Source organism: Aythya marila (genome assembly GCF_965140915.1).
Source record: "Aythya marila genome assembly, chromosome: 1".
In the NCBI taxonomy this organism is placed as follows: Eukaryota; Metazoa; Chordata; class Aves; order Anseriformes; family Anatidae; genus Aythya; species Aythya marila.
In genome coordinates this window covers 182813993-182835564 of record NC_139042.1, presented here as the reverse complement: position 1 = coordinate 182835564, position 21572 = coordinate 182813993, and the positions used below count along the sequence as shown (strand labels likewise).

Here is a 21572-nt window from a genome sequence, read left to right as displayed (position 1 = left end):
CAAATTTTCTTCAACTGTTGCATTTACATTTTTCATGTGGTGTTTCTAACCTGCACAAATATTTCACTTGACCTAAAAGTACCTGTTTTATATATCCTTGGTCAAATTTGCAACACAGTTAAAAATATGTTTGCTTAACTTACACGGGAACTAACGCTATACTCTAATGACTTGCATAAGCTTACTTTAAGGTTATTGTTTTTCATTTTTATTCTGAAATGCAAATTCATGGTCCCACATGTGTTTACCATGAATTTTCCCCATTACATTTGTTGATATCACAGAGAAGTTGTAAAAATTAAGGGCTTTACCATAAAAGGGGTTTATTTCATTTTAATCTGCAATTTGAATTTACAACATTTCAGCAACTCTAAGCTAATAAGTCAGAAGAACTTGCTTTTATTAAGAAAAAAAAATCCTTATTGTTAATTATCTGTCAATTATTTATAAGGAACGTATAACATATGTATAAGGAGCATTACTGTATCTCTTATCCCAGTTTGAAAACAAAAAGTAAATATTTTTTCCTCATTAACTACAAATCCTGCATTCTACTTGGTTATAACCTCAGATCTTCTGCTGTATCTCTACCCTTAAAAATTAATACAACACACCTGGGAGTGCAGCTAACTGGGAATTTTTTAGGGAAACAATTTTAAAGTTGAAAAATACTCATTCACTGTATATTCACTTTCAGTAATAGTTCAACAGAGCTTTTACTGAAGACTAAAATTCAGAGAGAGTGAGAAGGTTAATCAGTAATAGCCTTATGATCATGAAACTCTCTTGAGAGATGCAAAGGAAATTTAGGATTCTCTTTGGCCTTATTTAGGTATCAGGCCTGTGTTTTTTCTTCTTCGCCTAAGTCCACAGACATCTAGGTTTGAGAAAAATCACCACAGTGGCCAATCCAATGAGTATTGTGTTTGGGATGTTGGGTATTCAGTACTCAACTTCATGACTTCATTGGAGAGAATTTATGCAAAATACACAAAGACAAAAAATCCTAATTCCTCTCTAGTTTAGGAAAATCACTGCAGAGTTGGTGGTTGGAGCAGATTTCTTGGAAAAGCAGACCTGGAGACTGAACATGAATCTTCTGCATGCTGCATTCCTCCACTGCCAGACTATTTTCTATGCATCTATAAAAATAAACAGTTTTAGTGTTATTTGATAAAGAAGACCATTTAAGAAACCCTAACAAATTTTACGGGTTAAGAAAACCATTTCCTGGTCTAAACGGATACTGAGCATCTTTCATCTATGTGGGACAGATTAAATCAAATTTATTTATTTACTTATTATTATACATGAACCTGATTATAAACTCACATTACAGAATCAGAGAATCATAGCATCATTAAGGTTGGAAAAGACCTCCAAGATCCTCTGGTCCAACCATCCCCCTAATACCAATGTCACCCATTAAACCACGTCCCTAAACACCATGTCCAACCTTTCCTTGAACATCCCCAGGGACAGTGATTCCATCACCTCCCTGGGCAACCCGTTCCAATGCCTGACTGCTCTTTCTGAGAAGAAACGTCTCCTAATTTATAACCTTAACCTCCCCTGGCACAACTTGAGGCCATTCCCTTGAGTCCTGTCAGTAGTTACGTGCAAGAAGAGGCCGACCCCCAGCTCCCCACACCTTCCTTTCAGGTAGTTTTAGAGCAACAAGGTCTCCTCTAAGCCTCCTCTTCTCCAGACTAAACAACCCCGGTTCTCTCAGCCACTCCTCACAGGACTTGTGTTCCAGGCCCTTCACCAGTTTTGTTGCCCTTCTCTGGACATGCTCCAGAGTCCTTCTTGTAATGAGGGGCCCAAAACTGAACACAGTACTCGAGGTGCGGCCTGTATTTATATCCTGATGTCATTAACCTTAAGAATGATTTTTGTTAGCAGTGAAATCTGGTACTTATGATTGACAGTGAACAATATTCTGTATATAGAAGGGGCAACTCTCCTTTGACAGAAAGCTTGAGGAACTTCCTCTTTCTTCCAAGACAGTTTTCTATACTTTCTGAGAAGAATCCAATGACCTAACTTCATCCTATAAGGTATAATCTTAAAACTATCAGGTAACAAAATAAAGTAATTTTATAACAATATTTAGCTGATAATTAAAATAGGAACAGATAAGTATTTGGTAAAAATGGAAATGGTCTTAATTACTTTTTATTGTGGAGGTCGACATTTTGTTATTGTAATTAAATCTGGACTATTTTTCTATTCTGAGAATAAACATAAATTCAGACTTAAAAATATTTGCTCTAAAGAATATTCACTGGAAGAAGAAAAACCTAAAATAGTATGTCTTAGTAGGTCCCTTCTTTTGTAAACACAATTAACAAAAAAAGTGCTGCCTGAAGAAGATTATGATTAATGGTTCTAAACACTATAGATGTGCACTATGTAATGGATCTCATATCCTTGAAATGAGAACTGTAATTTGTCATTGTTGTCTAGAGCTAAAATTACAACAGGTAATTTGCAAGAATAGATTATAGTATTTTATAATTGCCTTTTTTAAAATTCATATAGTCTTATATTTGAATACATGTTAGGTCTCAGAGCAATGCATTCATTTGCTGTGTAGTGACATACAATGGCCAGATAATCAATTATACATTTGTTTAGCTACAATGACCCCTATCATATTTCTCCTACAGTATGGTACCCTGCAAGTAGCACCACAGAGAGGAATGAGTTACCACGTGCTGCAGTAGTATCAGAACTCAGAGGTTTAAATCATGAGACTTTAGTGAAGAGGTTTCCATCCATATCTGCTCTGCTTTTGGATAGAAGAGTTTACCCGTCCCTTGTTCATTCTGCCCATTCTGTTGGGTTTCATGACAGCCTTGCACTTTGGAAAGTCAAGCTGAGTTTCAGAAAACAGAGACAAAACTGTAAAAGTGAACATCAGCTATGTGAGTCATTTGATTGATTTTCAAGCTGAAAAAATGGAGAACTGTATTAACCTTTCTGGTTTCTTCTTCTTTTCTGATTCTTCTTTCAAATGAATCCAGAGCAGTAACTAAAGAATAGCCGGTGTCTCCCTAACTGGGACTACTGTCCTTTTCAGTGACTGAGGGAATTCTCCATGGAGTTCTCCTTTCTTTTTCCCTTTGCAACACAACTTTTTTGAAGAGGAGATGTTGTGAGCTGGTTTCCAGAGCCATCAATGGGCTGTACTTTTGTCCAAAACAGCATTCCTTCCCTGAATGCTCAAAGTGGGGATCCAAGTCAGTACCCAAGCATTCTCATATAGTGGTAAGTCAGCATCAATGAAAAATGAGGCTAGGACTGCAACCAGAAAATCATGTGCCATTAAATTATTACCATTATTATCACCTGGGACAGATTTGGGCTATCTCAACTAGAATTTCCCAAGCAGTGCCCTTCATTGCCTAGGGCTTACAGCATGACAAGACCCATTCCCAACAAAAGCTGGAGAGGACTGTTTTGATTTTTAGGAGCTGAGGAAGTAAAGCTGTATGGACACAAGCTGTCCCAGCTGTGCCAGCTGACCTCAAGTCCTTGCTCAGTTCGTAGCCAGTTGGTCCCAGTTGTCAGGTTCTTTTCTGGTTGCTTAGTCAGCTGGGAGGAGGATTAAAACATTTTTCCCACTAAGCAGCACTCATTTTCTACTTTTATTTCCACATCCTTACTCAACCAAGTGGCTGGCAGTGCTCACAGTTAACCCTTGGGGATGGAGCATGTTCTGCTTTCTTAGGGGAATTACTTTCTGGCAGGGCTGGTCTCTTGCCAGCATGTCCTTACAGGGTGCTGCTTTCTCATGGCTCCCACCCGACATTTCCTGCCCCTACTGCACCTCCCTATTTTAGACAATGAATGAATTCTCTAACTGGTCTTGGCTCTTTTTCTTGTGTGTCTCATACCATGTATGCGGCTCATGGTAGGCTGCAGTTCATTAAAATGTACACAATATTTCATATTTGGAGAATTCCTCTTAACCTCTATACTTTCAAAGAATTACAGTAAATTTATGTAAGAGATGTCAGACAGAAAAACCTTATTCATGGCATTTATTTTGTGGGAATGCACTAAGAATCCAACATTTTGGCTTCTGATATGGTCTAACGTGCCCTAATCGTTTGAATGGGAAATTCCATTGAATTAGTGACTTACAGTCCTGGAATTGCTTGGTGACCTCAAGTGCTGGGGGACAGATGTAGCTTGCCTTCTTTATTAACTGATGCTGGCTCATAAATGTATCTTGATAGCTTGGACAACAGAGACAGCTCCCTTGTGGGCCACTTAGTTGAACTTGACTGAAAAATGCCTGCCCCTGGAAAGAAAAATATTTGGCTTCCAACAGAGAACCAGAGGTTTCTGTGCCAAATGGGAGAGTGTTTGGAAGCAGCTAGAGCAAAATGGAGAGAAGATTAAATTGTCACACTAGGACTGAAAACTGTTATGCAGATATGTAAAAACATGATACATCTATATGTGCATCTGTCTACTGTGAATGTTCTTCCTTTTCTATTTTCAATCTGTGTTAACTACATAAAGCTAATGTGTAATAATTTCTTGGTGCTTGTTTTCAAAAATAGAGGCATTTTTTGTTAAATGTATAACATGGGCAGCATATGATGTGGCTGTTCAGGCTGCTAAAAAGACAACAGGTGTAGGTCAGATAAATATTCAGAGATACAGCTTTACAGAGCTCTGTTAAAAGTAGTAGTAGCCAGAGCTAAATGCCTTTGTGTCTAGCATCACATAGGATTAAAGTATAGTCTAGAGGTGCTCTGCATGTATGGTCTGTCTCAGACATATAGCTGTATATTCACTATGAAGAATGAATAAATTATATGAAATGTTAGTTCAGAACCAGCATATTGAATCAAGGGGAGATGTTGCCATCTCATTAAGATTTCAGCTTTAATCATCCCCCTTCCTTGATATGTACATACATATCCACCCCACGTATGTACATGGGTATGTGTGTGAATGGGTATATATGCAAGCGTTATTTCAGCAATAGTATTCAGATCTTGTTAATAATCCTATTTTCCATTATCTTTCCTTGCATGTCAATTGATGCAATATATATACTGCAAGATTCAGAATTTGAAGGGAATATTAAAAGAATGCCTATTTTCAGTGAAGGCATATGCATGTTTTTATATAGGGTTTTATAAGAAAGACTGAAGTGAAAAAGGTCAAAGAGAAAATAATAAACATAAAACTATAATTTAATGGAATGGTATAACTGTTATATTTTTTCTGTCCCATGGAATTCGTTAGGAAGTAATCATATCATTATAGAATCTTGTAAGATAATTTTAAAAATCAAAAAGACATGCTCAGATGAATTCTGTAAGTTTTAAACTAATTTCTGTAGAATCCTACCTGTCTCACCTCTGTTAAGTTCTGAAGAATTTTATATAGACACTCTATTCTTCAGTCTATACACAGACTGAAGGCATGGGTACAGCTGGACTATGCACGTGCCTTACTCGGTGAATTACTACTAGCTCTCATTTGCTGCCGTGCCACAGCAGTAACAAAATAGTAACATGGAGCAGAAGTCTCATATCAGATAACACACATGCGCCAGCTGTCCCTTTAACCCACTATTCTCCTCCTTCCTGATACAATTTTTATTTTTTCATTTTATATACTCCTTTTTTTTTTTTTTTTTTTTTACTTATGAACAACACTTTGTTTACAAAGTCACAGTTTAAAAACCCACTGTATTATGGAAAATGCTGTGTTTGTAATGGAAATAAAATAATCATTTCATAACAAAAGAAACAAAGAAGTTAGCCCTTCCTGTTAACATTTGTGTAACTTTAAGAAATGTCTTTGCATCCTGCCATGTGATTGCAGGAGTTATGGAAACAACACTACTGAATAGCAAAATCAGGCATCAGGATAGCTGTATCTTAATAAACTTCAATTTTTCCGTATGTTCCAAGTATTTGTCTCGGTTCAACATGGAGTGAACATGAGACATAACAAATCTGTGGGTGGAAGGATGATATATTCCACTTTCACAACTTTTCAGACAGTGCCATTCTGTTTTAGAAATTAAGTACTTTTGTTCTTACTATTATCTGTGTAAAAAAAAACACCACCGACAACAGCAATAAAAGAAGCAATAGACAAACCATGTACATACTTCGTGTACCTGTCTGTAGAAGATATTGTAGCAAGGCAGACAGCTCTGAATAGAGACTTTCATACTTCAAGCACTCCATAAGAAACGGGGATCCCATGAAAGGTCCATTGTTGGTGCTGTACTGTGTTTTACAATTAAAGTAACATGGCTGGTTTGAGAGGGAAGCAAGATACCACAAATCCCATGGATATTTGTCAGTTGAGCATTGCTGCTATTTCTGTCACATTAACATCACATAATCACAGAATGTCTGAGGTTGGAAGGAACCTCTGGAGGTCTTCTGACCACCCACCTCCCCCAGCTCAAGGGTCACCTAGAGCAGGTTGCCCAGGACCACGTCCAGGTAGTTTCTGAAGATCTCCAGGGATGGAGACTCCCTGTCTCTGGGCAACCTGTGTCAGTGCTGTCAAAGATCGCTATCAAACAATGCTTCCTTCTTTGAATATAATTTGCATCACATACAAAGATTTTTTTTTGGTTATTTGTGTTACAAAATGTTCTCAAAGGGAACAGAAAATGTACATGGTATATAATACTGTACATGAATAACAATTCTGTCTTTATAATACTGAAGCTAAGGCAAATGTGTCAAATGTACTCATGTAGTACAATTCAGATCAATAATACTTTTCTTTTTGTTGTATCATTCAAGCTCCTTGACTGTCTAACAGCATCAACAAAACATTTTCAAACCTTTATATTTTCAGCTTTTGGAAAGACTAACTACGGTAAGATATATGCCAAGGTTTAAGAATACAGAACATAGTTGCTAAATATATACGTTATATTTAGGACTGCTTACAGCATGAAAAAACACCAGAACAACTGTAAGTATACAGATACATATTTAAACAATGATCATGTCACATGTAACTCCTTCATTGTCATTCAGCCACCTAAACTTTGTTTTCTTATTTAGATAGAGGGGGAAATTTTCTTTTCTTTTCTTTTCTTTTCTTTTCTTTTCTTTTCTTTTCTTTTCTTTTCTTTTCTTTTCTTTTCTTTTCTTTTCTTTTCTTTTCTTTTCTTTTCTTTTCTTTTCTTTTCTTTTCTTTTCTTTTCTTTTCCTCTTCTCTTCTCTTCTCTTCTCTTCTCTTCTCTTCTCTTCTCTTCTCTTCTCTTCTCTTCTCTTCTCTTCTCTTCTCTTCTCTTCTCTTCTCTTCTCTTCTCTTCTCTTCTCTTCTCTTCTCTTCTCTTCTCTTCTCTTCTCTTCTCTTCTCTTCTCTTCTCTTCTCTTCTCTTCTCTTTTCTCTTTTGCGTAGTTAAGTAAAGTAAGTTCTTAGCACATCAAATATGATGTTGATATGAAAAAAGTTCTGCTTGGTCTCAGCTGCAAAAGAATGATCTCATGATTTCAGAGGAGGAGGAAACCAGTGTGGACTGCAAAGAGGCAGATACAGAAAGGAAGGAAATTTGTGTAGAGATGGATTAAATTTATATCAGCTTTGTAGAAGCAAGGTTTTACTGAGGAATGCTCATAAGGCAAGTGAAGGAGTTAGGTAACCAGCTGAAAAGGTAATGACAGCACATGAGAACTGTCAATACGAGAAAGAAAGGAAGAATGAAAAAACTTACACTGAAGACCTCCAAGTCGTCATGAGGTTTGTATAGCAGAATTCAGACTGCACAATATAAAATGGAATTACTGTTGATAATGATCTATGTCTGGAAGATGGGAGGAAGAAATAGAAAGATTTAAAGGTAGGAAAGAGAGGAGAGGGAGCAGGGCAGATGAATAACACGAAGTAGAAACAAGAGAAGATTGTGAAAGAGAGCACTGCAAAGTTATGGTCATGCATGAAAGGCCAACATATAGACAGTGTAAGCATGTAGGAAACAATGGTGGATGACCAAAACATTTTAGATGGCAGTCTTCTACGTGGATCAGTATTTAACAAAGAGAAAGCTAAATTGAATGGGCACTGGTAAAAAGAGCAATCACTCCAGAAGAGAAAATCAGAAAAAAATATGTCAAAGCTAGAAGGAGAGAAGAGATCAAATCAGTGCCCAAATCACCTTCCTTTCTACCTAAGAAATTAAAATCATGGAGTCATAGAATCATAGAATATCATATGCCAAAAGAGACCAACAAGGATCTTTGAGTCCAACTCCTAGCTCAACACAAGAACATGCAAAAATCAGACCCTATCTCTGAGAGCACTTTCCAAACGCTTCTTGAACTCCAGCAGCTTGGTGCTGTGCCCACTGCCCTGGGCAGCCTGTCCCAGTACCCGACCACCCTCTGGGTGCAGAACCTTTCCCTAACCCCCAGCCTGACCCTCCCCTGTCCCAGCTCCATGCTGTTCCCTTGGGTCCTGTCAGTGTCCCCAGAGAGCAGAGCTCAGCGCCTGCCCCTCCGCTCCCTTTGTGAGAAAGTTTTAGGCCCCATTGAGCCCCATAGACTTATATGTGTCCATCTGGACCAGCAAATCCTGCACAAGTTCAGGACTGGCTGGGAATTTATTGTTCCTGTAGTCACAGTCCTCCGGCTCAGAACTCCAGGGGTCCCAGAGCCCATCATTGGTCTTGAAGATAGAGGCAAAGAAGGCATTAAATGTCTCTGCTTTGTGTTTGTCCCTCTTTGTGAGGTGGCCATCCTCATCAAGAAACAGACCAATGTTTTCTGTGGTCCTCCTTTTGCTGTTAACATATTTTTAAAAAGCCCTTTTTATTGTTCCCCACAGTACTGGCCAACTTTAACTCTCATTGAGCCTTGGCCACATGAATTTTCTCCCAATGGCAAAGAGTATCTCTGTAGTAATCCCATGTCCCCTGACCTTGCTTCCTGCAGCCACACACTTTCTTTTTCCATCTAAGCTCTAAAATAAGATCCCTGCTCAGCCAAGCTGACCTTCTGCCCCACTTGCTTGACTTCTGACATGCTGGAACTGCCTGGTACTGTGTTCTTAGGAGTTGGTCCTTAAAAAATGACCAGAACTGATGGACCCTGATGGCTTCAACAGCTGTTTCCCAGGGGTCCTTACCTAACTAGTTCCCTGAGCAGCCTGAAGCCTGCTCTTCCCATATCCAGCACTGAAGTTTGGGGGGCAGTTTTTCTGTTGTTGACAAAGATTTTAAATGCGACTACTTCATGGTCAGTATGGCCAAGACAGCCACCAATTACCACTTTACCCATCAGAGCCTCTCTGTTCACAAGCAATAGATCTAGGAGGGCACCTTTCCTAGTCAGCTCCCTCAGTACCTGTACCAAGAATGTGTCATCAAAGTCTTTTAGGAACCTCCTGGACCTGTTCATATCAGCTGTGTGGTATTCCTGGATAATATCTGGCAAGTTGAAGTTGCCCAGAAGGACAAGGGTGGCTGATCTAGAGGTATTTCTTTGTTCCTTAAATGTCCTGGTTTAGTCATGAAATTGGACTTTGACCCAGTCACTGCCCTTTATCTCTGGTCTTCTCAAAATACATTGACAGTGCAACTGTTCCCCTCAAGAAAATGTTCTCTTGGCTTACCTTCTTTAGAAGTCAAAGATTTTGATAAGGATGTGGACATGATAGTTGATATAGCTTTATAAATAAAAAAGGTTGAATTGCAAGAAAATTTCAATCTCGTTGTAAAGTTAGTGATTAATTAGGGCAGGGATTTTATAGCCTCTCTCTATATTTATTTATTTATTTTGTGAAAATACAGTAGAGCCCACTGCAATGAAAACTGCCACCACAAGTACAGGGAACTGGCACAGGACAAAAGCATGCACTTGTTCCTCAGTAGCTGTAAGGAGTGGCCTAAATACTGTGGCTAGCTCTAATAAATTTAGAGTCAATACCAAGAAGTTCTTGTCATGATGTGGCATGGACAAAAGATCCTTTTGCTCATCTCCCTGGCCCAGTAACTCTTTGTAAATGTAAGTTGTCCCCAGAATAAAGTTTATTACTATGGAAGTTTAATCAATTTTGTGTATAAAATCATGCTGATTGTACAATTCTTCTGCTTCTGTTTTAAAAGTATTACTGTATTGAATTAAACATTATTTCAATAATTATGAAACATGAATGTCAGACTAGGCATTCAGCTGCTGATAAATCTGAAAATGAATTCCAACTTGGAAAACAAATTGATTTATTTTCCATTTGTAGGGATAAACAAACAAACAAAAAACTAACAGCAGTCACAGGATAAAAAGGTTACACGAGGCAGATCTCATTTGCAAAAGCAGCAACAATATACACATATATCACATAAAGGCCAAAGCAATTAATATCTGCACAACAAAGTTCATGAAGCAGTAGTTCACACAAAGTGAGGACTGTAGGATATTAAACTAGCCTATTAATCCACAAAGCAAACTTTGTAGTCAGTCAAGCAGTTTTTTCAGAGTCTCAAAGAAGCCATCTGATGGGAGAGTAATTAGATTTGTGTTTCAGCTCTGGAAGCACCATGTGCACTTTTTCTACTGCTTTATAGGCCATAACAAGTTGTTCCCAGGCCACTTAACAGACAAGTCACATTTTCATCATTCAGTGGAGCCTTGAGTACATTTAGGACACGTCCTGCAGAGCTGCTCATTGTAGTGGTTCAAGGACACCTGGTGCTGTTGGAACAAATGCTTTATTTATAAATATAGATTTAATGAGTTTCTGAAGTGCAGTAGGATGTCCTTTGATCCTGAAAAAGAAGAGTGGCTCATCTATACAATCTAGTGTGATGCAAACAGGGGAGATGATTTAATCTAAGGTATGTCATAGCTATCAAAAGCATCCCAATGTTGTAGCATTGAAGTAAGAGCTTCATGATGAACAATCTACCAGGACAGTAATGTCATTTTGATACATTCCACAGAAAATCATGGATGAATGATAGCAGCTAAGTGTACAAGTCACTGATGTGATAGAGCAGACCAGACAATTCTCTTTGATAATGGTGTTTTACTGTTGGACTAAATTAAGTTTTATGGCATTTGGCTTCCTATTGTCCTTTTCAGAATCACTTACAAAGTCTATTTATAATTGCTCTGGCATTCCTAGGATGCTATACTGAAGTCGCACAGTACTTCTGCACCTCCATTTGTGACCACTTTATCTTGGCTGGTTGACGATGCAGCTGTGTCATGTCAGTGCCAGTGGGTAATGGCAGAAGAAATGATCATCCATCTCCACCACCACCGAGTGGCAGTCCAGTTCTGTGTGCTTCTGCCTGCTCTGCACATCCAGCACTCACTCTTGTGCTTGGTCCATGGGAGTAATACATCAACATATCAATAACACATTGTTTACATGATGAGCAGCCAATTCACCACTTCAAAAACAAGCTACATTCACTAAAGTATTATAAAGAGTCTCTTCACGGTGGAATTTTAGCAAATAAATGCCACACATTCTCATCTGCCAACTTTAAGAATTTGAAATGCTTGAGAATTATAAGTGCTTGTGAATATAATGAGGTTTTGTGTTCAGAGGAAACTGTACAATGATTCTGCTGTATATATTTGTAAAGTATGGCTGTTTGTCTTGCAGCAAGCACACAGAGAATCTGAGGAAAAAACAGAGCCTATGCTGAGTACTATCTACAAAAAAATAGCACAGAGACAGCTCTGATTTAGGGTGCAAGCAACCTCAACTTCAGATAATGTACAGGAAGTAAAAAGAAAAATTGTTCAGGAAGTCACAAGCATATTCTCTCCCTTGAGAGATCACTTCTGACACTTCAAAGAAAACTAGTTACTTCCTGATTCTCATGATCTTAGCTTATTTCCTTACAGGGACAATCCTTCATATTCCCAAAATGTGAGATTAATTACAACATGAAGGGAAAATATGGTGGTAGTTCTAGTCTCACTCATATCGGGGAGAAAAACAGTTTTGGCTTAGATACCAAACATGTGCACTTCTTACATACATTAGTCCAAGGCAATTAAAACCTGCCACCAGGAAATTCCAGTTATTCGGTAAAATAAATGATGCTTTGAGAGGCACCCTTCTTATAAGGCTTTTCCGTGTCTTTTGTATTTTCTCAGTTTAGATAAAATGTTTGTTGGCTGGCATTTACCTTCAGCCCATACAGATCCAATTATCATGTGATAGTAATAGTCATAGTAAAAATCTCCATCTTCTAACACAGAAAAAGAACATTAGAATGAAGAAAAATGCAGCTAGACAACCTACTGTTCTTTCCTTCACCAAAAAGCATCCCTCCATCATTCAGATTTTTACATTCACTCTTCTCTTACCTGTTCCTAACGGCTTTGAATTTCCAGTCATCTGCTTCTCTCATTTGTGTGTCCTGCTTTTTCTTGCACCTCCCTCAAGCTTCCAATGACAATTTCAGCAGCAATTTTCATGGGAACTGGGAGCCAGCCAGGAGGGCTTTCAGGTCCAAGAAGAGTGGAACACTGTTTGTGTTAGGGCAGCTCACATATTTTAGCTCCAGGCTTTGCCACCAGAAAACCGGCGGGAGCGATCCAGACACAGCTATTATCGCAGGCACTTCTTTATCTGGCTCCTGGGTGACAATCTCAATGCAGAGAAGAATCTGCACAAGGACAGAAACCGAGGAGGATAAACATGTTTATCAGCAGAGGGTATTTAGAAAAGTAGAAAGAAAGGAAAAAAAAAAAAAAAAAAAAAAAAAAAGACATAAAAAGGATAAGGAGAAAAAGGAAGAAGGTGAAACAAAGAAGAAGAAGGGGAAACTCTTCCCCTTCCCTGAAAAGACTCCCTTCTGGGAGTCTTCTCTTCAGGGAAGACTCCCTTCCCTGAAAGTCTATGAGGAAATTGTTGATTAATGACACACTCTCCCAGTACTTTGCAACATCAGATTTTGTTTTGTTGTTTCTAGTAAATTCTCTGCTAATTCTTAATCAGAGTAGAACTCCGATTGTCATGCATTTCAGACCTGGGACTGCTATTATGGACAAGAATCCCATGCATTCTTGGAACAACATGGAACAACAGGGTGTGACAGCAACTACCATACAACAACTATGTGCAGAGCAGTGCACTCACCTCAGCTAGCAAGAAAATCTTTCCTGGAAACCTATTTTATACTTACCCTGGCCTCCCTAAAGGAGAAAACTGCCATAAGAGATAATGTACCAAACACTGAAAAATAAGGAAGCGTTAAAGACATCTGTGAATCTGTAATTCCTTGTTAAATTGTGATGCTGGCTTTAGTTATACAATCATATACATATTTTCCCCTTGACCCCTGCTTCATTATGTGCAAAGAATGAACATTTTATTTATTCTTCCAGCTTCACTCTGCATGTGGTCTATTTACTTTCCACTATTTCAGTCTCAGCTGTGAGGACAACCATAAATTTTCTACTGCCTGCTCTCTGGCTCTCATAGCACGTACATGCTTCACGAACATTTTTCCCCACAACATTCTCCTGCAAGAAAGGAGTTATATTGTCTCCACCCTCCAGGTGGGAAACACAGGCTCTGAGATAACAGCATCTGCAAGTTCAGGCTGATCCATCGGAGTAGCTCACAATGGGTAACATTTTGTATTTTCAAAGGGCAGTTCCCTGTAGCTTCAGATACAGTTGTGAATTTTTACGTGTTTCCACGAATCTGCCTGTGAGATCTGAAGCCGGACAATGAAAACAGAATGAAATAAACTCCTGGGAAAAATGTGATTAAAGGAACTGGCCACATAGGAACACTGCAGTGGAGACTGACTCCAGTTCTCCAAAGTCTAGTGATGAGACCTTGCTTATGTTTCCTCACTCCAATGGGGCTTTCTGATAAGAAATGTCATGCAAGCTTGATAACTAGCAGTGCTACTGGTGCATCGCAGATACTAAAATGTGCTCTTTGCTTGTGTAAAACCCCATGCTGTGCCTGGAAAGGAAGTACTGACTAAAATAAGCAGGACTCTGAAGTTCACAGTGCCTTTTCTTGCTGCTGGAGCAGTTACAGATGCTGAATTCCTCCTCGTGGAATTTAAATAGAAGGGAATGTCTAGCAAAACTCTCCAGCAGAAAGCTCTGTGACTCCCGTTATAACACCAGGCACCATAAATTGGAGAAAAGACACCAGAAAACAATCCAGCAGCTTTTTCAAACTATGCCTTGTAGTGCAAGCAAGATCCTTCTGTTAAATTGAAATCCATATTTACGGAGAGGGGAGTAATTCTGTGATTCTTCAATTCTGTGATTCTGTGAGTAAACAAGAAAGAAATGACACTGGGAGGGTTCCTAGGAGTCTTCTAAGAAATTCATTCTGTGGCAGAGATAAAACAATCCAGCTCCATATTTTTAATATTTTTCACATCGTGTGGCTTAGGAATCCCTTTAAAGAGCACTGTTCTTTCAAATACATGTTCTTCTTTCCAGGCTCTGTGACACAGAGCTCACTGACCATACGACATTTTGTTGCTTGTGTCCAAGAAATTCAGCTATACTGCTCGCTTCCTTTTAGTGATTTGCTCTGTCAGCAATCTTCTATCTCTTACTGTCTGCATTTCTCAACGGATGGGATTTTCAGACTGTCCTAAGAGGGAGTTAACTCCTAATGAGTTGTTAAACACCTCTACCAAGGATTCTGGTCTTTTGGCTTGTGGAACACATCTCAAGACTCTTGACCTAGAAATCACAGAGCAAGATTCATCTGTTTCTGGTTATTAGACACATAATTTTTGTTATTTCTAACGTTACTTTTGATATCAAGGACATATTTTTCCAGCTGAACTTGGTTCTCACGTCATTTGTTTGACATGCAGTTTTTTACGCATTTTTAAGCACTTTTAAATAACTTACAAAGTAAATAAAGACTGAAAAATGTGAGTTCTTTTCCACTTAAATAGTATTAAAAGCAAATTTGAATCTTCTCATTTTTCATTTTTCCAGCTGCTATGTGGAGGGGAGAGGAGAGGAGGGGAGGGGAGGGAAGGGGAAGGGAAAGGCACCTGCAATTAAACTTCTAAAGCAATGGAGAGAAGGAATTTTTTCCTAGAGATGCAGAAAAAAACAGCAAACCCACAACCTGCTGAGGTGTTACTTCAACTGAGGGAGCCACTGAAGGTTCCTGAACTAGAAAGCTGAGAAGTCCATTTGCAAGAGCCCATTGAGCCAGAGTAAAATCTGGTTTTGAGACTATGATTTTAATCTCTTAATCACTGGTATTTTATCTATTTCAGGTGTTACCTTATTCCAGACTGTCATTTCTGCATTCAAATGAAACCAGCTTTTAGAAACAGGATGAAGATTTGTCATTTGGTGTCTTTGTTTCAGAAGAAAGAAGTGCACTTTCACCTCAAGGTTTGAGCAATACTGGGTCCTGCTATAAACATGGATAGATTTCCTTGATATGTTATTTCTGAGCCAACCAGTACACCTTCAGTTTTATAGATGGATATTTGTGCAGCTTCAGAAATCCACCCTCAGTGGTCATTGTTTCCATTATTAGTCACATTTATTACTTGTTTCAGACAGGTGCCTGTTACAGGACGTGTCTGCCCAGCCAATGCCTGATAGGGGCTTGTAATAAAAAGCTATGTAGGAAAAGGAATGATTTAAAAATCCTCAGAACTGTGCAAATATCACATAAGTGAAAGGGATCACAGATTTTTTTTACATGGACAGTATGGCTGGAAGAAATTTACTAAAAGTAATTCATTGCCCTGGTGCTATCAAAGACATTTCTAGCTCAGACGTACAATCTTATAAATAAATCTGTACATGAGCAATTTTCCTATCTATATAACCTAAGTGGAGTAGATTCCACACAGAACTAAAATGCATATGTCAAAGCACATTCATGTGTATTTTCCTTAGTCTGGTACTCATCTGAGTAATTTTAAATGTTATGGCAGCATATAAAAGGACATTACTTTAACTCATTGCTTTTTCAGCGATAAAGTTTCTTGCCATCTAATATTAGGCAATTATCACCTATAAATTTACACGCATGCCTAATGATATTCTACTCAATCAGGCTATTCATATAGTTTAGATTAAAGACACTTTCATCTGGATGAGTATCTTAATACCTATTCCTCTTTTAGCCTGCTTTCCTGATGGAGAAGGGTTTATGAGATCATACTGGAGAATTTGTGCAGTCAACACTCTTCTAATAGTTTTTGAACCTTTTGGACAATTCCAAGAGCATTTGGCAGAGAGCAGCTAGCTTACAGGTATTAAGTCTGCATACATTAAATTATGACTGGCAGTTAAGCAGAGGAAGGAGAGATTATTAGAGTTATTGGCATTTCGATCTCCCTCCTCTGCCAGTGATGGAAAGGCTATATCATGAGCACTTCATTTAAGTCTAGAGAATTCATATTAGAAAGTTATTGTGAATGCCCTGTCACAGAAAAAGCTTTAGAATTTGTAGTTAATTAGACACTAGAGAATCCAAGCAGACGATACCGATCAATACAACTTCATCAGTTACCATACTTATCTCTTTGCTACACATTAAAGAACCCTCACTTGTTAACAGCGAACTCTCATTTCAAGAAATTATGAATACAAAGAGTTTGGAAAAAACACCATCTTTCTTGCCCTAAATAAAATCTGATGCGATCTGAAGGGTAAAAAAAACACATGTACTACATTAGCATAGTAGCTTCCCTAATTTTTTTTTATTTTTTTATTTTTTTTGAGTGATCAGATAATACTTCCAGTTTAGCTACTGTTTGAATGCATGGGAACTTTCTCTGTATTTCTTTCCCAGTGTTGACATCATGGAAATTTCACAAAGTATGACAGACTGGTAGAAGCACTATTCCAAAGGGACCTTCCTCCGAACCCTATATAGTTTGGCAGACGTTCATAAATAGGACCTGTTTTTCTTTAGGTTTTGAGTAAAATCTCTTCTGTTCAAATAACAATTTATTATTCTTATTATCAAATAACAGCTAGAGGACAGAACATTTCTTTAACCAACTACGTGATCCTCTTTATGTTTGCGATGGAGTTATTGCAATAGGATTCCAAACAGGCACAGTTAGACTGAGAGCACCTTGTGACCAAACACCCCCAACGTGGTACCTCAGAGATACAAATTTTTCCAAGTATCATTTTAGCAGGATTTTTAGCAAGTAATAGATCTGTGAGGCTGGTTTTCTTTTTTCTTTCCTCAAATTCCTTATGCACAAGGAATAGTTCAGCTATAAGCCAAAAATATCAGAAACAAGTAATAGAACTTCTCATTTGGTATTTTAGACATGTTTAAAGAAAAATCACTGGGTGTAAGATACTGGGTGTATTTTCATAGTGCATTTTTTTTTTTTTAATAAAACCTTGTGGCTCAGGTAATTTGCTCTCCCATGAACAACCAAGAACACAAACACAAGCTCAATTATTTTTATTCTGGTTTCTAACAGACTGCATTGTCCTCAGCCAGGCTGGAGCTCAGTTGTAAATTGACACTATTTGTGTAAACTGGCATTGGTTCACTGAAAATACTGTACCTGTTCAAGATCTGTCTTGCTGACTGTTCATGTAAAGTCCTCAGCAATAAAAGGAATGAATGGTATGTAAACAGCACAATGAATGTACAATGTCACCTTTTACAAGTAGTCTTTAGTTTGCCTCATTTAGGTATAAAATTAGCAATATCCACTGAAGACTAAAAATGCGGCGCACTGCACTTCCTGGAGAGCTCTTCATCCCAGAAAAGAGGATAAAATTAACAGCAAAAGCTCACAGCTTACCAAATTTGAAGGAAAAACAAATCTTCACACACCACATTTGTGCAACGCTCTCTAGCACTTCCAACTTACTCTAGTTGTGTTTGCTTCTGGCATGAAATCAGGGCTTTCTGGTAAGCATCCATGTCCATTCTACTTTCTTTCTAAGGAGGGATGAATACACGTGAAGATGCTGCTTGCTCTGGCTAACGAAATGAAATCGCAGAAGCTTAAGTGAGATTATGATTCATTCTCTGATTACACCAGCAGCCTCAGCTGAATCGTTCGGAGTTTGTGGATTTTCTCAAGTCACGTTTCCAGTGCTTCAGGAAACAGATTTTTCTTTGGCCTCCCAAAAGCTGGATTTCATTCATTAAATTCTTTTTCCTCCTTTCCAGTTTTCACCACCAGCCATTAAACCAGTCTTTACGTAATACAGGTTGAAGACAATTTTCCTCTCCTAGTTCAGAAACTTTTCTCAGTGTATTTTCTTACACTTTTTGTTTGTGTGGCACCACAACACATTTGTATGTATTTGTGGAAAATGTTTTGCTAATCTGTGTATAATTGTGCTTTAAAATGTAATATTACTTTTAAAATATGGAGATATATGCATAAGTTGAAACAATACAGATTTCAGTAGGAATTTACCACTGTAACTAGATTTGCATGTCCTTTAACAGATTTCAGAAACAGGATGATTTTTTTCAGCTTAGTTGTGGAATCTGTAAGTGCTACAGACATTATGGGACCAATGCACGGCAGCTTTGCCAGAAAAATAACTGCAGATTTTGTCTATTTCCTGAACGATTATCTTCAACATGGCTGCATTTCGAGATTGGCTGCTTTACTCTCTTACTCAGCAAAATATGAGTGTTCTGATTTGGACCAGACCCCTCTGGGGTCGTTAGATTTAAACCAGTGTCTTCATAATAGCTGGAGAGGTGCAGAGGGCCTTACTTCCCCGTCCAGGAGAGCCTTCTGCTGCCTGGAGATGTGGAAGCGGCACTGGGCTGCGGATGCCCAGATTCGGGTTGGATTTCAGCGACGTTTTGTTTCCAATGCAACAGCACTGAAATATTGGGAAATGTCTGGTAAATGTTGCAGAAAAACCACTCACAAAATAAAAAATAAAAAAAAAAAAAAAATCTGTTTTATGAGATTATTTGCCGCTCTGGGCCAAAATACCACAGGAGGAGGTTTTCATGCATTTCGGCTTATTGCTCAAAACCTCCCCTCTCCCCTGAAGAGCAGCAGCAGCAACCCAACCGCTGGCACAACTTGGGCTTCCAGCGCGGCTCCAGCCCAGGGAGGGAAGACATTTTAGGGTGCTTCACCCTAAGGTGAAGGAACCCCAAACTCCCACCCTCCCAAGCCGCCACTTCCATTTTGTCCCTCGGGCACAACACACGGCGCACAGCAGCACCTCATTCCACCACATACGGCCCCCGGACCCTCGGAGCCCAGTCTCCCGGCGCCTCGGAGCCCCCCACCGCCCGGGGGAGCCCCCAAACACCCCGGGGAGCCCCAAGACACCCGGAGGAACCCCCCCCACGCCTCGGGCCGCCAGGCCTTCCCCGGCGGGCGGCGCTAGGACCCGGCGAGCCGCGGGCGGTGGCGCCTGCGCGGCGGCGCTGGGCGCCGCGGGGCTGCGCGGAGCGCTGCGGGCGGGGGCGGCCGCGGCCGCCGGGAGCTTCCCGTCAGCGCCCCGCCGGCCCTGGGCAGCACTGCCCGGCCCCGATGAGGCCTCGGCGGGGCGAGTGAGCGAGGGGGGAGTCGCTGTGGGGAGGCTCCACCTGCGGCTGCGGCGAGCTCCCGGCTCTGCCCTGCCGTGCCCTGCCCTGCCGTGCCCTGGCCGGCCCGGGGAGGGAGGATGTGGTGAGAGGATGGACGGCGCCGACTGCCTCCGGGGCTCGCCATGGCCAGGGAGGACTCGGTGAGGTGCCTGCGCTGCCTGCTCTACGCCCTCAACCTCCTCTTCTGGGTGAGTGCGGGGCTGCGGGCCCTCGGGAGCCAGCCGCAAGCCAGATTTGGGGTGAGCCTGGCGGGGTGGGGGTCCGGGCACCTGTAGTGCCTGCACGGCTGTGGGAAGGGAAGAACATTCCGCAGCGTGCTGCCTTCCTCGCCGCCTCGGCTCCGGAGCATCCCGGACCCAGCCCAAACTCCGAGCTCCCACAGGTGTCCGAGCGCTGGGCTTACCCCAGCTCATCTCGGGGACCGCATCCTGGCTGGCAGGCGAGGCCTGCGGTGGTTTATGGCTTATGCCGGCTGCTTTTGGCATCTCGGGCAATGCTGGGACCGAGCAGAGTTTATGCTGAACTAAAGACCGAGTCCCATGATTACTGGAAATCAAGTGGAGATCAGAATATGAATGAGACAGAACTGTTAAACAGCATTTGGGACAAGAAGATACTTTTCTTGTATAACGCAAACAGTCTGAGGTTCTGATGAAAGTATGTAGCTTTTATGTTGTATTTGACAGATGAAAAGTAAGTATTTAATTTCTGCAGTATGGTAGGACTAACGTCCTTTAATAAGAGACGAGGACATCCTTCAATTTTTTTAAAGGATGCGTAATTATTTAAAACATCATATGTGATTTTCATTGGGTATTGTACGAAATCCCCAAACTTGGGTTTTGTTTTGATTAAGGCAGAGGCTGCCTTGGGTTTAACTGATCTGGGTTCAACTTCATATTTTTAGGCATGTATTGCTAGAGTTGAGAGAACAGACACCCACATGGCTGAAAACAAACTGTCCTCCTGTTTGCGTACTCACTGCTATCCGTTGGGTTCATGATTCCTGCCTTGAGCTGTCCTCATCAGTTTCCATTCATGCCTTGGCTCACCACCTAAAGAAGCTTGTTCTTGTTCCCTTAAGCTTGTTCCCTTTCCCCCCATTCTCAGTGCTTGCCACGTTTTGTCAAATGTATTACTCAGCCTTTTAAGCTGAAGCTGCCATTTAGGTGCTACCTAGGTTGTCCATGAGGTTATGCCCCCGTACTGTGTCAGTTGACCCGTTCTGTGGCAGTGAGGGCCTCGGTGCTGGAGCTGAGTGATTCATTCCTCTTCCTGAGTGACTTTCCTTCTGTAGGAAGCTTGCTCCTTACCTTTGGAGGGAACTTGGTGCTGCTACGTTGTGTCGCAGTTCCTCTCTAGGGAGATCGAGGCTTGTTGCACGTTATAAATTTATGGAGGCTGAGGCAGGATAAGCAAAGAGGCAGTAGGCAGTGAACAGGTGCAAAGGGGAAAACACACCAGAAACAGGTAGAGGTGGAGGTGGGAGATGCATGTAAATGTATTTGTCTGGGAGGGTGTATGTTGTCTCGCTTTGGACATTTAAACGTTTGCCCTCGTTGCTTGAATTTAACTTCCTTTCCATGTCAGATTGCTCCTTCCAACTTTTCATTGCTATATATATTACTTTTTTTCTGTTGTGGACTGAAGGCATGGAGCTACGGAGCACCTCTGAGCTTGACGGTGGAGTAACAGTAACTACATCAGTAATGTGCTGCTGCTAACTTTGTCCATTCACAATTCGTTTTTTCAAGATTTTGTTTAAAGCATTCATGGCTAGAAACTATTTCTCATTCTTTAGATTTTTTTTCAACCTTTTGAATAGTAGTGTCTCAGATCACCCCTAACTAGGAAGTATGATTTTTTTTTTCCATAATCATAGAGAAATGGCGATCTTTCCAGTGTATAGTGGTATCCCAAGAAGTCCTAGGGAAGAAAATGGTAACTTCGCATGCTCGTGTTCAGAACAAGAATATGAAAAATGTCTGTACTTAATCTTCCTAGCTGAGGGCAGGGCACTGGAAATTACACCCAAG

General features: G+C 40.3%; 1 protein-coding gene across 3 annotated transcripts in view; it reads left to right on the top strand.

Moving 5' to 3' along the window:
* The first annotated feature begins 19382 nt into the window (after positions 1-19382).
* TSPAN12 (tetraspanin 12) overlaps positions 19383-21572 on the top strand; it is a 48501-nt gene continuing 46311 nt past the window's right edge. Inside the window, exon 1 of one of the 3 annotated variants that reach the window (XM_082780666.1) lies at positions 19383-19724. In XM_082780666.1, the coding sequence (XP_082636792.1) occupies positions 19659-19724 (66 nt within the window). In that variant the 5' untranslated portion in view covers positions 19383-19658. The remainder of the gene's footprint in view (positions 19725-21572) is intronic. The other 2 variants (XM_082780664.1, XM_082780665.1) reach the window with 2 other exon arrangements.